At 32.4% G+C, this 16455-nt stretch overlaps 1 protein-coding gene across 2 annotated transcripts in view; it reads right to left on the bottom strand.

The window, feature by feature from the left end:
* LOC144856037 (protein kinase C delta type-like) overlaps positions 1-16041 on the bottom strand; it is a 33919-nt gene extending 17878 nt beyond the window's left edge. The window contains exons 1-5 of one of the 2 annotated variants that reach the window (XM_078714015.1): positions 15938-16041; positions 10318-10474; positions 8297-8493; positions 7599-7662; positions 1853-2042 (exon numbers count right to left, since the gene is read on the bottom strand). In XM_078714015.1, coding sequence (XP_078570141.1) covers positions 1853-2042; positions 7599-7662; positions 8297-8493; positions 10318-10438 — 572 coding nt within the window. In that variant the 5' untranslated portion in view covers positions 10439-10474; positions 15938-16041. Of the gene's footprint in view, positions 1-1852; positions 2043-7598; positions 7663-8296; positions 8494-10317; positions 10484-15937 lie in introns of those variants that run through there. The other variant, XM_078714016.1, reaches the window with a different exon arrangement.
* Between the last annotated feature and the right edge of the window lie 414 nt (positions 16042-16455).

Here is a 16455-nt window from a genome sequence, read left to right as displayed (position 1 = left end):
GTTGCTCGATTGATTAAGGTAGCAACGAAGGTAAAACTGTGTCTGTGAGAATTCTTTAAAATAACAATTTAATATGTGGGACGATTCTGTTGTCTAAATTGTTAGTATTTTAAGTCGCGTTCTGTAAATTTTTAATAAAGCGAAGGGGTGAAACAATGGTAAAACAATAATTTATTGTTTAGGCCACGAATTATTAGGAAATTTCGCACGAGCACATGAACGTTAACGGTTGTCACCATTCTACTCATTTGCATAACAACAGAGTTCAGCGAACATTTGCGTTAACGTACTTGCTCGTTTTGATTTCGCGCTTCTACGGGAAGTGTAGAACGCAACACATGTGTAGCGCACGCAACATACGCCACAAGTATTAAAACAAATCACGGAATACCTTGGGTTTAGAGACTAAGCCTAGCCAGGCATGTTTAATCATGTTTTGGTTAACGTTTTTCATTGACGCTATTTTTCAGAAATAAGGTTCTCGACGCACGTAACTAAAGTTTTTCGTAATGCTTGCGCACGCACAGATCAAGTTGTTTACAAAGTGGGCAGAGCTTGGAAAATAGCGTTAACGTGCTCGTGCGAAAACTCCCTATATGAGAAGATAAGAAAATTATGTTGTAAAGCCTGTTTTCCACTAGGCGAAATTATTCGCGCAAATCAAACATTTTCGCGTATACGCGCACGCCCAATGGAACACGTTGTTGATAAAAATAAACTGCGCATGCAAAAAATGTTCAATTCGCGAGAATAAATTCACCTTGTGGAAAACATAACAGGCTTGATGAAGCTAAGCGAGTTATAATGTTGAGCTCAGATAGTAATTGCTTAATTTCATCATGGGTTAGTCGTTTAAATTTTACTAGAAATTTATTTTTAGTTTGTGTTTATATTAAAACGTAAATCCAAATTATTCAGGACCTTTCAGTTTACCTTTAAAGTTTGTTTCTCATAGTAAAATTTACCTTAAATATGTAAATAGAGAACAATAGGTACATCCGATTGATCTTGCCGACAGATAAAATCTTCTCTAAAATCTGAATTTCTTACAAATTTGTGGCTCTGGCGCGGAGCGCAAATAAGTTTCCCCAATTTTTTTTTACTTGATTCATAAATATTAGTATCTAAACTTTAGATTGATGATTTTTTTATTTAAAAAAAATTCGTCGCACATGAAAAAAAACGCGTTTGTTTTTACCCTACTTTTTAAGAGTTTTATATATGCTAATTAGTAATTAATTAGTAAAAATCTTAGAATTTCATCAAATTTTTTGAAACTTTACTTAATTATTGTCAAGATGCTAGTTAACATAAGTGTAAAATATTTAAACGCTAGGTAGCTACGTTTGGCTTCCAGAGGCTGTTAAACTTAATGTAAATTATACACCAAAAATTAACAAAATTGACCGAAAATCGTTATTTTTCGATTTTCTCGAAAACTAAGCGATATTTTACCAAACAAACTACACATCAGGTTTACTTACATCAAGGTCTACCGATGTGCAAAATATGAGCCAATTCGAAATTTTGACCCTTGCCACTAAATTACGAATATGTCTGATTTTTGGTGACAAGCACTCTTAAAAAGCTTTTCTTTAACCAAATATGGTAACTGTAAATTTTTACACTTTACTTTACTGTGTACAGGTACATAACCATCTCTATGCTGATAATCATTAACAAATGCACGCTTGTGCATTTTGCTAGCCCCTTGTCACAGAACTGTGTTCTAAAAATATACTATTACCACACCTTATGGCGCAGTACTATTGAGAATTCTGCAAAATCATTCACAAACGCATGACCTTCTTACTGAACTACACATTTGTTAAAAAGGAAATGTCTTTCTTACCAAATGAACTCACTGCATAAGGAACAATATGTAGGTTGTCTAAAGTAGTGCCCTTGAAATTTGTGACCCCTGTGCTCGTGAATCTTTGCCTGGCGGACAGCACCACGGCGATGCGTTAACCCCACCATATTCTTCTCCTCTTGTCTGTTAGGAGTTGGTTGTCCATGTACACTCTGCATCACTGAATCTCCTGCAAAATGAATAATTTTAATTGTGTAATAATTACAGTATAAATTGAAATATACCCTGGCGATTTGGTTGATGTTATGTGATATTGGTATTTCGTTCCATTCAACAGTTGTAAAATTGATATTCAATGGTTCTACTCTATGGTCAGGTTATTAATTTTTTAGTTTTTCATCACAAACTTTGGAACTGTACAGTAGAAACTAAAATGTAATTACAGTAATGTAATTTACTTATACACAGCAGGTGGTAGAACTACTATGGTGTAGGTAGCCAACTCCAACGATATGGTCATTAATAATGGGTGGGTTTTTTAGTATTAGATTCACAATGGGTGGGATGGTTTCACTAATGAATTACAATACAATAATCTCATGTATTGCATCTGTACCTTATCAAACAAACTCAATAGTGAAGGAAACAAATAGTTTGATTTTGAATGATTCCTATCAAGGTATGTATGTATGTGGTATGTAAAATAAAAAGGAAATATTTATTATTTACTAAAAACAGTAAAATAAAAACAATATCATGATACAGTTAGCATAGATGGAACCCTAAACCCACAAGGATACTGTATACTGAACTGAAAAAGCCACTCCAACCAGGTTTTTCTCATTTTTACAGATTTCCTCATCTTTATCGTTTCAAAATTAACAATATAAATATTATATTAAATCTGTTTATCCCCAGTCACTAGTTACTTATTTTATGTCTTTAGGATTACAAATAGTAAATTATTCACTGTCCTATCAGATAGGTGGTAATCCCCCTGATACATCAAGGACTATTTTGTGAACCAATTCACCGGGCTAACACCTTACTCTCGTCTCCAATAATGAACTGGGTTCTTTAAATTGCTCATAAACTGTGTACATTTGACCTACAGTTTATAGTCCTTATCCGAGAAGATTTGTTCTACCATGGAGCAAGTCGGCCCCAAACCCACGCCAATATTGTTGGCTCTGTAGTAGTACGGTAAACAGTGACCCTGCCTTAACCGCTAGGTCATTTGACTCGTTCACTATTTACAATGTTGTATTCCATTTGAGCAAGTAGGCCTATATGAATATACATTAAAGTCGAATCATAATCATTTATAACCACTATCTTGATCTGCCTTATTAATTCTTTGTTTTATTTAATACCTTTTCTTTTTTATACGTTTTTGTGTACAGTATTAAATAAGGATGACTTATTGTATTGTAAGTGCTACCACTGATCCACAAGTGTACAGTATTTCTAAAATGTCTTTCACACCTGTGCAAATATCGATTGAGGTTAGATTTTATTTACTGGAGTTGAAAAGAGAAAAAGAAGCGAGAAAAACCCTTTAAATAGTAAATAGTAGCTGTATAACATCATAAACAACTTTATTAAAATTCAAATGGTCAAAAATAGTGATGACAATATTTATACAGTAATTGAAAGCAACCCTCCCACTGTGAATCTAATTCTAAATTGGAATACACCCTGATGAAATAGCTTCCATGGTTTACCTAAGCACCAATGATGTGAGTGAGTCATCAATATCAGGGTCATTATCATTTTGAAATTAATAATTAAGAATAAAGCAAATGACAAAAAGCAAATGACAAAAAGCAAATGTCCAGTACAGTGTTTTTAGATGTCTACAATCTGTTTACAATGGTTTGATCGGTTTAATCCATAGTGAGCTGGAGATTGTGTCTAAATATTCATTTCAACAGCTTAGACCAAATATAAAAACGGAAATCAACCTTTTGTAAAAACTCGTAAAACAACAAAACTGTATTTAATTTATATTAATTTTCTATTTTAAGTTTCCCATTTAGAATATTAAATGAGGCTCAATAAACTCTAAAGCTCTCTATTCTTCAAGAGCTGAGGCCTACAAGTAGTAGGATAGGAACAGCTAATGATCCATCCCCATCCACATTGAAACTGTTGATAGGCCTACAAGTAGTAGGATAGGAACATTATGATCCATCCCCATCCACATTGAAACTGTTGATAGGCCTACAAGTAGTAGGATAGGAACAGCTAATGTTCCATCCCCATCCACATTGAAACTGTTGATAGGCCTACAAGTTTAGGATAGGAACAGCTAATGTTCCCTCCTCATCCACATTGAAACTGTTGATAGGCCTACAAGTAGTAGGATAGGAACAGCTAATGTTCCATCCTCATCCACATTGAAACTGTTGATAGGCCTACAAGTAGTAGGATAGGAACAGCTAATGTTCCATCCTCATCCACATTGAAACTGTTGATTTCAAGAATAATAAGTAATAATATTATTGTTTGTCTTTATTCTACGTAATGGTTCCATTTTGATATGGACAATTTGATGTTTTTTTTTGTGTAGAAATATTGATAATCAGAGTTTGTGATGTCAATGTCCATTTAGTATAAAATATGTACTTATTTGGTATTCAATAGTTGCAAGTTGATAAAATTAAATTGATTTAAACTTGAGTAGTTGTCTTGGGGCTAACTATAAAAGATAATAAGGGTTTCAATCTAAATAGTAGTCTGGGGACACGAATATCATAAACAATAAAATAGTTTCAATCTAAATTGTTGTCTGGGGACTGAATTAAAATTAACATTAAAATAGATTGAATCTAAATTGTTGCCTGGGGACTGAATTATAATAAACATTAAATAGATTGAATTAAAATTGTTGTCTGGGGTCTGAACAATAACAAACTTAATTTAAATCTCATTAATTTTCTGCATGGCTCTAAAGAATTATAACAATTACATGTTCATATTATTTACCTCAATTTGAAACTCTGCAAAAAAAAAAAAAAAAAGGGAAAGACAGGATGAAAAAGAAAAGTTTAAAAAAAAAATGTAAGGAAGCATTCTGTACCTTTTTTTTGCCTATCCAATATAGAAATATCATAATTAAAAATGGTACAGATTTTGTTTAAAGATAATCCCAAAAACAAAGAAAATGAAATTTTGGAATTGTATTGAGTTTATAAAGCCCTTTTCACATAGAATTGCGGCAATATCCAGTTTTAACCTTGGTTTGTTAATGCTTCGCTGCGTTATATATCGCGGACTCTTCATACAGATCAGTCTTACAACGGTAATATTACCACAATTTTACTAGGTCCAGAGGTGGTAAGGGGTTTTTACCTTTTCACACATAGGCTGGCGTTCACGAATTACCGCAATATTACCGTCTTACAGCTCTGTGTGAAAGGGGCTTAAGAGCCTCCAACATTTTCCTTCTTATCTCCCGATCTTCCGAATATTTCCGGTTTTAGATATAACTTTGAGGGTTGGAAAATCTGATTTCGCACAATAGCACTGGTCAGAAGATAATACCTATATATATTATTACGCAACTCATAACAATACTTTTGTTTTTGCTTTGTTATCTATACATAATTAATAGGGTCTTTTGGCACACCCTAATCCAATTATAAGTATTAAAAATCTTGGATAGATGAATAAAATTAGGTTAATAATAAGACATTTTATACTAAAAAGTACTAATTTAATAATAATTTTTAAAATGTCTTTTTTCTTTATACGGTGTATGCCTGTTCAATAACACTATTTTTAACCAAGCTTACTGTAAAAAAATCGTATTAGTAAATCTGGTCTTAGCCCTTATACTAACAATAGTTGACCTCAAACGTATTGTTTCCTTTAGCATTGAATAGTTTAAATACAGCAATATTTCCTCCTTGGTGCATATCAACAGTTGTGTGGTTAGCTATGAGTAATCATTTTACAATGTTAAATAATACTATTACAGTATCAGCAATACTGCCTAGTTAAAAATCAGGAACTAAATTTAAGAGGATTTATCAATGGAAAGGGAATTTCTATTGTAAAGCAAAAACAATAACAGCAGAATTAAAAACAGGAATATGTGGTTTGCAAACATTAATTCAGGCACTTGAAGTTGGAATCAAATGTAAAGGAGAATGAATAAGGCAAGGGAGTTCCCGTCGTACCACCAACAACAACAATGATCACAACCAGGATGATAGTATGAGTAGCATTATTCATGGAAATTAAATAAATATTTATACAGTAGATTTGTTCCCTTATGACCTTTATCTGTACATATTTTTCAGTTCTGTATATTTTACTTTGTGTTTTAACATTTTACTGATTTTACTCTATTTTTATATTAAGTTGCCATGATAAAAACCAATTTCAAATGTTTCGTTGATGAACTATTTGACAATAAAGTTATCTTGTATCTTGTATTTTGATGAATTTGTAAATAATCCCCTGTTAACATTGGGCTTCAAAGTGTAACATTGCAGTCGTTTTTAATTTATGCAAATGCATCAACTTCCTAGTGTTAGATTTTGGTAAACTTTGGATATGATATTCATGTGGATCATATAATCACCACAAAAAAATTATGTTTGACTTTTTTTTTATAAAAGTAAAACTAGACAATTTACACTACAGCAGCATAAAATCTGTCGATTAATATATATTCTTTATGTTTTGTTTTAAAAATGGTTTACATATTGGATTTAAATATATGTTTACAATAATGTACACACTTTTTTATTATGCTCACTTCATGCAAACATATCTTTATTGGAATTGCTATCAAATAAATCAAGAACTGTCTATATTCTCTCTCAGACCAGATTAAAAATAAAGTGACTATTTTCACATATAACTAAACCTCTTGGACATTATTGAATACAAAGTTTGTTTGTGTGTAAATATTGATAAATGTTTTCTTGAATATTGTAAGAAAAAAAAACAAAATACAAAACCAAATAATTTACCAAACTTTATGATATCAACTATTCCAAAATAACTTTCATAACTGTGCGACAATGAATGTTGTTATTGTTATCGCTTTCCGAACTATATTCAATACAAGATTTTGACAGACATTGTTTACATTATTAATTTCAAGGAATATTATACTCTAAATCTGAAATAAACAGAATTTTCTGACCAATAATGCCGTCGATTGCACCCGGAAACTAAATGAGAAACAGAAACCAAAGAACCAAATACGTATACAGTGATGCATTGTACATGTGCATTTCATTCCATTACATTTAAAAGCATTTATGGTACAAACTGTAAATTAAATTAAATACAAATAAATAAGAATATAAAGAAATATGTTTTTAAACTTACCATTAGCTAACTGTAAAGAATCCATTGCAATTATAATATATAACCCAGCCAAGGATATATTTGACAAAATGAATTCTTTTCAAACAGTCATGGTAAATTATAAGGAAATTTTTACACTAATATAAAGGAAACTGTAAATAATTGATAGCTTACCGCGGTGGGCTTCTCAATATTTAATACAATGTGTTACACAGATGACATAAATGTGTGATTATTGTCACCATTCAATTTGATCAATTTATTTTGATATCAAATGTAACAGGAATATTTCACAGTTTTATGCACCATTTATTTTATCAAGTATTGATAAAATAATGGCTTTGCCTTTCATATAAATATTACTAACGTAGTTTTGTTTAGCATTGCCTCAGTGAATAGAAAATAAATGTTATTAAATATAGTTATGAACTAATATAATTATTATATATAATATTACCTTCTGCACCTTCAGAAAAACATTTAAGTTGTACTTGAATTCTTCCCGCTGGTTTAAGCTCTAACTGTTAAAAAATAGAAAAATATCTTAATATATAACCAACCTAATTTTATTGTTTCCTGAAAATGACAAACAAAATAGTTACTGAAACGATTATTGTGGCAATGAGGTCGATGATTAAGCCTAATAGTTTTGTCGTCCAACCACAGCAACAACAAAATACGGTCGGTTACTGTATGTTTTTTGATATTTTCCTGATTTTTGACAAATACTGTGGGGCAAAGTATACACCTTTGCAACTCTACACAAAGGCAAAGAGAGAGAAAGCTATAGAAAAATCAACCTGATGTTGCCTTAAATGTATGTTTGTTATTTTTATTGTTGTTAGTTTATTTATTGTCATTTTTTTGTCAGTGAGGTTTAACAACAGAACTTTATTTTGGGCCTAATACAACTAAAATACGCTATTGTCATGTCAATGAGATCAGAAGACAATAGGCAATATTGACTGCATCAATATGATGATGATGATGACGTTTATGATAATGATGAGGAGATGATGATAATTATGATATGCCGATTTTCAATGAGATGATGTCAGATAAGGATGTGATATGATTAATGATAAAGTGAAAAATTGTTTCCAACTTTGTAATGTTGCAAGTAGCCTACAGGTACTGTAGGTAGCACCAACTTACCCAAACTGTTTTAACTTCACCATCTTCATTACAATAATCTGCCAGATCATGGATTGGAACTGAACATTCGGCTAAGAATTTATTTGGTTTTGTCATTACAATAATCTGAATAACACGACCCTCATACAAATGGGAGTCAAAACATTTGTTCCATTCAGGGAATACAGTCTTCTTCTTTTGGACCAACTGATACCCATCTAATAAAAACAATAATAATTTAGTATCATATGTAATGATCAATTCATTTTATTTAAGACCATCTATAGTATCTCAATAGTCTGTACAGACTACAGATAAGTATTTACAAACATATTTTATTATTCAAACAAAAAAAATGAAGTAAATATGTAAAGTAAAAGATTGTGGGGAATTCCCTAAAATAGAGTAAAAATAGAGATGAAATACAGGTTTGTATACTGCAGTGGACATCACCATTGGGTGCAATGACCTCAATACAGGTTTGTATACTGCAGTTTAACGGACATCGCCATTGGGTGCAACGACCCCAATTTGAATCTATGCACAGTCATTCGTACGGACATAATTTATTAGCCAAAATAGTCCGCCATTATATTTGAAGTCCCTGAAAACTAAACATACTTGAAACATACATCATTTATAATCATATTGAAATACAAACATAGACCCCATTTACACTTTTGCTTTTAGCGAGCCCGAGGCCAGCTTGAGGCCGGCTCCGAGCCAACAGTCTACAAGTATAAACACTCTGGGAACAACCGAGCCGGCCTCGATCCTAGTCTAGAGTAGGCTTCGGGCCGGCAATTGCGGGCTTCGGGCCGGCACTTCGTATAGTGTAAACACGCGGGGTCATAAAATGAACATAATTCCTGCCTACTTCTTCTCACTCGACGCCGGGCTGCATCTACTAGTCCTATAGGCCTAGTTTCTTCGTAACGAGATGCAAACATTAGTAGTAAAGCAATAATACAATTGTTTTGATCCATATTACATATCGTTATTTGATGCTTTTTTTGATAAAGTTTGATAGGCCTAGTGTAGATCGACAACGCTTAATAATATTAAGTTTTTAAGACGGTTGGTGGCACACATGAGCAGATATGACGTGAATGTAGCGAAATCGTATCATTGAGCTCTCTTCCGCGAGAACAAATGTAAACACAATAGTAGGGGCCCAAGGTCGGCTTTTTGGGTAAGTGTAAAAGAAAGCCGGCTTCTAATAAATCGTCGATGAAGTGTAAATGGGGTCATAGCTACAGTATTTAAAGGTCTTTATATATTTTTAAAGGTTTTGCATATTTGGCAAGGATGGTTCAACAGTTTAAAAACAAAGCACCACAAAACCTGCTGAAGGGCACAGCAGAAACATTCTGTCAATCAATCAGTATATAAAGCTTATGATGCTAACATTTTCCCACCTCAGTCTCGCCTTTATATAATGGGGCTGAGGTTGAACTGTGACACCACCTCTCAATATCAGTGATACATTGACCTTCCTAACAAAAGCTGGTGACACCATTGATCAGCATCGAACATTATTAATTTTGTCTAAGATGATCAACAACCAATTTGTACATTGTGGTCACTTAATTTCACGATTATTTTCATTTTACAAACTGCTGTGCACATAAATTTGAGGGTACTTTTTTTTATCATATTGCACCAGATACAAGGATGTAACTCCAGGAAATAGATACAATGTGCAAATTCATGCCTAAGAGGAAGTCATTTAACTGAATGCCATTTATTGTAACAAACTTGTTAGCACTTTCACAGTATGGTATAGAGGTAATGACATTTTTTTTTTCTTTTGTATTGAACAGCAACTATCAGTCAATGTCAGCTAAACATTATTTTTTTTTAAATTAGCATTAAAAATAAAAAGATAATATTTTTAATCTAATATTTAAAGTAAAGTAAATTCGATCATGAGTACTAAACTTCAGCATCATTTAAGCTTTTTTTTTTCTCTTGGAACATCCTGCCAATTGTCTCAGTCAGATTGAAAAAACTTAAATTACTAATTTCGAAACAGTACTTACTTGCAGATTTTTCCTTTTGTTTGACATTAATAGCACAGTAGGGGTCAAAGACAACACCATCAGGAAGTACATTAGCAACACCTTTATCAACTTGCATTAGACGAACACGTAAGAATACCATCTTGACACGGTGATATCAAAATTCCAATGAAAATATCTATTAAACCTGACAAAAACAATATGGGAAAATATCAATGGTTTGAACAACATTTTTTGCATTTAGGATTTAATTTTGAACAAATGGTTTATGTTAAAAAAGGTTCAATTCGCACGGTTTGCATTGATAAACAATAACAATTAAAGACCCATTCCCTACAATTTGTGACTTTTTGTAAAAATAATGCATATATATTACTTTAAAAAGCATTGAACCAGGTCATTCCTTGTCTTAAATGTACGTTTTATGGTAAATTATGATAAAAAGAGAGAAACAATGCACTACCTAAGCTACATGTCCTCTCGTAGATGGTCTTTAGGCTTAGCCTATTTAGGCTTAGTTTTGTAGACCTAGCTGGTAAACATCAGTAAAGAACGCTATCTACAGGCCTAGCATGATGTTGTATAGTTGCTACATTAAATTTCTTTCTGTTTTTGCCAGACTCCGTTGATACAAATTGGAGGAAATCCCGTATTTTCTCTGAAATGTTAGGAGTCTTCCATTTGTTTTGGCCTTGTGATCGATCGAAAAGTGGGTGAATTGAAGAAAAAAAAAATTAATCCGTGCCCAATGCATGTTGGGATTTATAGCGGGCCGCTAAAATGATTAGAATCAACTTATTTTTCACATTTTTAACCATTAAAGACGAAAACAATTATCTCAAAAGGACCATACAGTATTTATTTTTACATGTAGTTTGTGACCTGAAATTAGATCTAAAAGACGTTTGGAATGGGACTAAACTAAAAGGATCCAGGCTATCAATTATCATTTTGTAAGATTGGCCAATCAGTACATTTGAACTCCTAAGACAATTTGATAGTAGCGATATACTTAAAATCAAAGGTTTACATTGCGTAGTTGACTGCCGCACTATGGTGGGAGTTACTTTACAAATTTAATAAATTAATCATAGATATTTGTTTTACTGTTTAGAGTTTAATTTGAGGTATATTACATCCTGAAATAAAACAATAAAATCAGTAATAAAGTTATAAGGGAAAGTTAAACCTTGTATCCTTGTTAGTCAACTTATAACTAAACTAATGAACTTTTGGGAATACATACTATGTTCATGTTAACTACTACAAAACTGTATACATTTTTCAGATCTATGATTATAAGTGTGTTTGTTTTGCTGTGTGGGCTAATTGCATGAGACTGAGAGTAAATGATTGAATGATCTAGAAAAAGTAATTAATAGAGCAAGTTAGTAAAGTAAATAAAATATTGAATGCCAGTTGACGAGTTAAAATTTAATTACTTTAAATCACAAAATATCTGCGTCAGCTCTAACTAAAAGTAATGTCTCAGAATAGCCACTCTCTCTGGAAGAAATACATCAAGGCGCTGCTTACATAATGTGTACTCCCAGACTACTAGATATAAAAATATGTTTGATCCACATTCTATGATAATTTTTAATAAAAATCCAGGTCAAAATCGCTCTGGTCATACAATTTTGACCAACAAAAGTTGCTTAAACAAAATGGCCAAAATCAGATGATGACCTTTTGAACTTAATTGCACATTAGAGAATTGAGATAAAAATCCTGTTAAGTATAGGCAATTACAACATGGCTTAACCAAATCTATTCCTAGACCACAGACAGGCATCATGACGTACAGTATGACAACTTTGTTGTTCATAAACAACTAAATCACAAAGCATGACTTTGTTGAGTTAAATTGAATACTTGAAGAGCAGCCTTCTTTTGCTGAACAAGACCATTGTGTAAGATTGTATGCAGGTACGCAAAGTTGCTTTGCATTACAATTGCCTTCAATATTGTCAATAGCCTATACACTGTTAGATCATACATCAGTGACATAGCACAATGCAGTACATTAAACCCTGAAAAATAGCACAGTTTGATTTTGGCTTGGCTATTGCAATTCTGATTTCCGTCACTGACGTTTATTTTGCAAATAATGTCAGTACCATAAGTTTATAAAATGAATTGACTATTTATATTTACTGCAGGGTCTCAACTTAAGTCTGTGATAAATAATTCCCGCAGTACTGTAATACAACATTTCTGTGGTATTTTTACACTTCAAACAGTAATTCTGTGGATATGCATTTTTCTGAATTTGCACAATATGATTTTCCGATTTGACAGTATTATAGTTGCTTGGTGCGTCATGAAAACGAAATGCAACCCAGAAGCAGGACGGCGTGGTCATTGATTTTCCCACAATTATTGTGTTTTGCCAAGGGTTTCCCATCATAAGGACAAGTTTGATAATAGTTTTGTCATTTATTTCTGTAGTAAATCTCCATTTCCGTATGCCCGTAATTGGGCGGAATTTCCATAGTAATTATGGACATTCTGTAGTACTACTTGAGAACTCTGTATCAATGCACATTCATTGTGAATAAGCAAACACAAAAACCACATATAAATCTTGTCACAAGTTGAAGTACATTACTTCGGTTATACAATAGGCCTAACTAAGGAAGTATCACATGGCGTTGGCTTTTCATTTTCAATTAAATGTCAATATGAGGGATGAATATGATATATACTGATACTGATATTGTTACTATATTATTCTTATTATACATTTTTAGTTTATACATTCAACCAAATTTAATACATGCCTGTAACTGAGCTTTAAAAACCTCAAATTAATTTGTACTTGTTCATAAATGGTTCATGGATCATACAAACATGATTTGACAACAACATATTGATATTCATAAATTTATTTGCACTTTCTGGCAATTTGTTTCATGTGACAACTTGGTTTTATAGTTTAAAAAAATGCTGCCATTGCAATATTTGTTAATGTTGTATAAATACATTAAAGACATGTTCTCTACATTTTGTTGATCTAATTTAAGGTCACAAACTGCATATTATGTTAAAACTAAATACTATATCGGCCTATTGCGATAATTTTGTAATGTAATGTAATCTAAAATACAAGTCAATTTTAATCATTTAAGCGGCCCGCTATAAATACCAGAATTGTCTGCGCATTGATATTTTGTTTCCTTCTGTGATTCACCCACTTTTGATCAATTGTGAAGGCCAAAACAAATAGAAGAATTGTAACTTTTCAGCGAAAATACCGAATTTTCCCTAATTTGTATTCTGCCAATTACAGTAAGACAATTAATGCAGCAACTACAGAAGTCAGGCTAGGTCTATAGCTAGCGTACAATGTTAATACTTACCGGGTAGGCCTATGAAACTAAGCCTACAGTAGCTAGGCTAGGCCTTAAGACCATTCATGAGAGGACAATCGACGCAAGCTAGAGGTAGTGCATTGTTTCTATCTTTTCATCATATTTAACCATAAAACGTACATTTACAAGAGGAATTATCTGGTTTAATGTTTTTAAAGTAATATATGCATTATTTTTACAAAACATAAAAAATTGTAGGGATAGTGTCTTTATAACATAATGCAATTTAACCAAATAATAGTTTCTGCATCCAAAAAAAAAACAAATTAAATTTTAAGTTATAATACAAATGTACTGTATATCTATAAAAGTAGTTAAAATAATTGCACTCAAGAGATGCACTTAGTAACAACAGCAATGAATTGCAATAAAGGCTGATGTATTATGACAGTACATTACAAACAGGCCAGTGATACTACAAACAGGCCAGTGACACTAACAAATCAATAATGCATACAATTATATAGTAACTTAAATAAAATTATTATGTTGATGTTCTATTCTTTTATATAGTTTAAATAGAATTAATAATACTATTGTTCTGTTAAGGAAAACAATTTTTCCATGTACTGATAGTTATAATTATATACTAAAGTGGAACAAATAAAGTTGATTTGATTTCATTCAGGTGCTAACAGTATCATATAATTAGCATACAAAAGTGCCTTTCCAAAGAGACTGATCATCAGGTGAACACTATTTCACAAAAAGGTAATATTACTACTAAAGGATGTTCATATAGTTGGGCCAAGTTTTGAAATGAATGTTATTATTTACTAGATGATCACAACGCAAAGTTTGGTAATATATCAATAGATGCACTGATTATACTTAAATAACATAGTATAAACTAACTCCAAATAACGAGAGGCAAGCCATGATTCAACGTATTTGGTAATATATATTGTGTTAAATGATCTAGATCAGTTCTAATTTCAACTAAATCTGTGTTTGCAATAATTTTGTACAATTTTGCAAATTAAACACATTTAAAATACTGAGCTACAATGTATGCAAAATAATGTATTAATCCAAGTCTCCTAGTCACTCAACATCAGATAGAACTGACCATGGAGGTAGATAAGATCACAATGAATTATACTATACAATACAATAGTATTTAAATTAGTACTGTGGAATAGTTGCATTAGGGAGTTGGGTAATTGGTCAGATGTTATTGCCCTACTCTGACTAATTTGTACTTTATACATTGAGAAAACTTGTGAATAAATTTGCAAGTAATTCTCAGGTGGGACTCGAATCCACAACCTCCAAATCACTATCCTGGCATTCATACCTCAAGACCACCAAACTTGTGTTGATGGCTATGGATTAGATTTGAGTCCAAGTAAGCAGCAGGTACTGTCTTTGTAAGTGTTCTCAATGTCTTAGTATAAAGTACCGTACAGTCAACATCAGAGTAGGGCAAACATTCCAACAACAATGTATTACACTGCTAGTAGTTATCTTCAAATAAAATGATTGACAATTTATTCATAAGTATTGTTTAAAAAGAAATGCGATTTAAAAATGAGGTATACAGTAAAAAATAGCGAGTAAAATTACATTCACTAGCAAAAAATACATGAAACACAACATATTGACAATCAAATATTATAGTTCGGTCAGGAAGCAATCTCTGTGGTTTTCCTTTATCGGGTCACACCATGGAGGAATTATAATTCCTCTATGGTCATGTGACACTATGGTCACTCATTTCAAACAAATGAAAAAATGGATTTTGCAATGCATATACATTTTCATAAACTCATATAAAAAGTTTAACACCATTTCAATCGACTGGTTGGTTGGCATAGTGGTGTGGTGTCTCTGTGGGTCTAGTGATTTTTGGTTTTATCAGGTTCGAAACTCTAGTAGTCTTACATTACAACTTCTTTTTTTCTTCTATGTATGTAGGTCCTACTAGCCTAGCTAATAATGTAGGCCAAGGAGGTACTGTGTAATAACAATATTCTTAGGCTAGCTAGGCCTCTCTAGTAGCCTAGGCCTAGCCTACTTTCTAGTTAGGCCTAGGCCTATCTATGCCATAGCTAGCTAGCTAGGCCTAGTAGGCCGCCTAGACCTACTTAGCTAGTAGGCCCCTAGCTAGTTTAGGCCTAGGACTAGCCTAGCCTAGGCCTAGCCTAGGCCTATAATAGCCTATAATATTTAATAATAATATTCTTTTTTGGAACAAAATGCACCTTCAAATGAACAAAATCACTAATAGACACAAAATACTAAGGAAAGTAAGTGAAGTATAGAACGTAAACTTACCAAAAATTACTTGTTGAATACAATGTCTCTTCCAACAACTTCCATAGTATTTGTAAAGTCACACAATATAATATAACCGTGTGTTTAGTAGTTGTGTGTGTCAACTGATGATTACACCCGGAAGACGGAAACGACAATACCAATAATGATCACTGATTGTGCGCATGCTCTATTTAGAAAGTTACACGATCAAACCACCGTGATATGGAAAAATATAAGAATATCGATGTCTTTGTATTTATGTTTCATCAATTTAGGCCCACAGCTAAAATTACCGATTTATTTCTATTCTTATTGCATTCGTTGTAAACATGTGGTGACGGTGTTGAATCAGAAAGTCAATCTAACTTGCCTTGATTTAATATCACCACTTTGTAGGATCATAGATTGTTTCAACTTTGTTAGTGCCATTTCTTGTGACAGTGGCCTGGTATACTACACCACTTGTTAAGCATTTCCCATCTAAAGGGCAAATCAAATACAAATATATAAACTGAAAGATACACAA

This window comes from Antedon bifida, chromosome 11, assembly GCF_963402885.1.
Source record: "Antedon bifida chromosome 11, ecAntBifi1.1, whole genome shotgun sequence".
Lineage (NCBI taxonomy): Eukaryota > Metazoa > Echinodermata > Crinoidea > Comatulida > Antedonidae > Antedon > Antedon bifida.
Note: the sequence above shows the minus strand (reverse complement) of the source record. Positions and strands in the feature narration are given on the sequence as shown.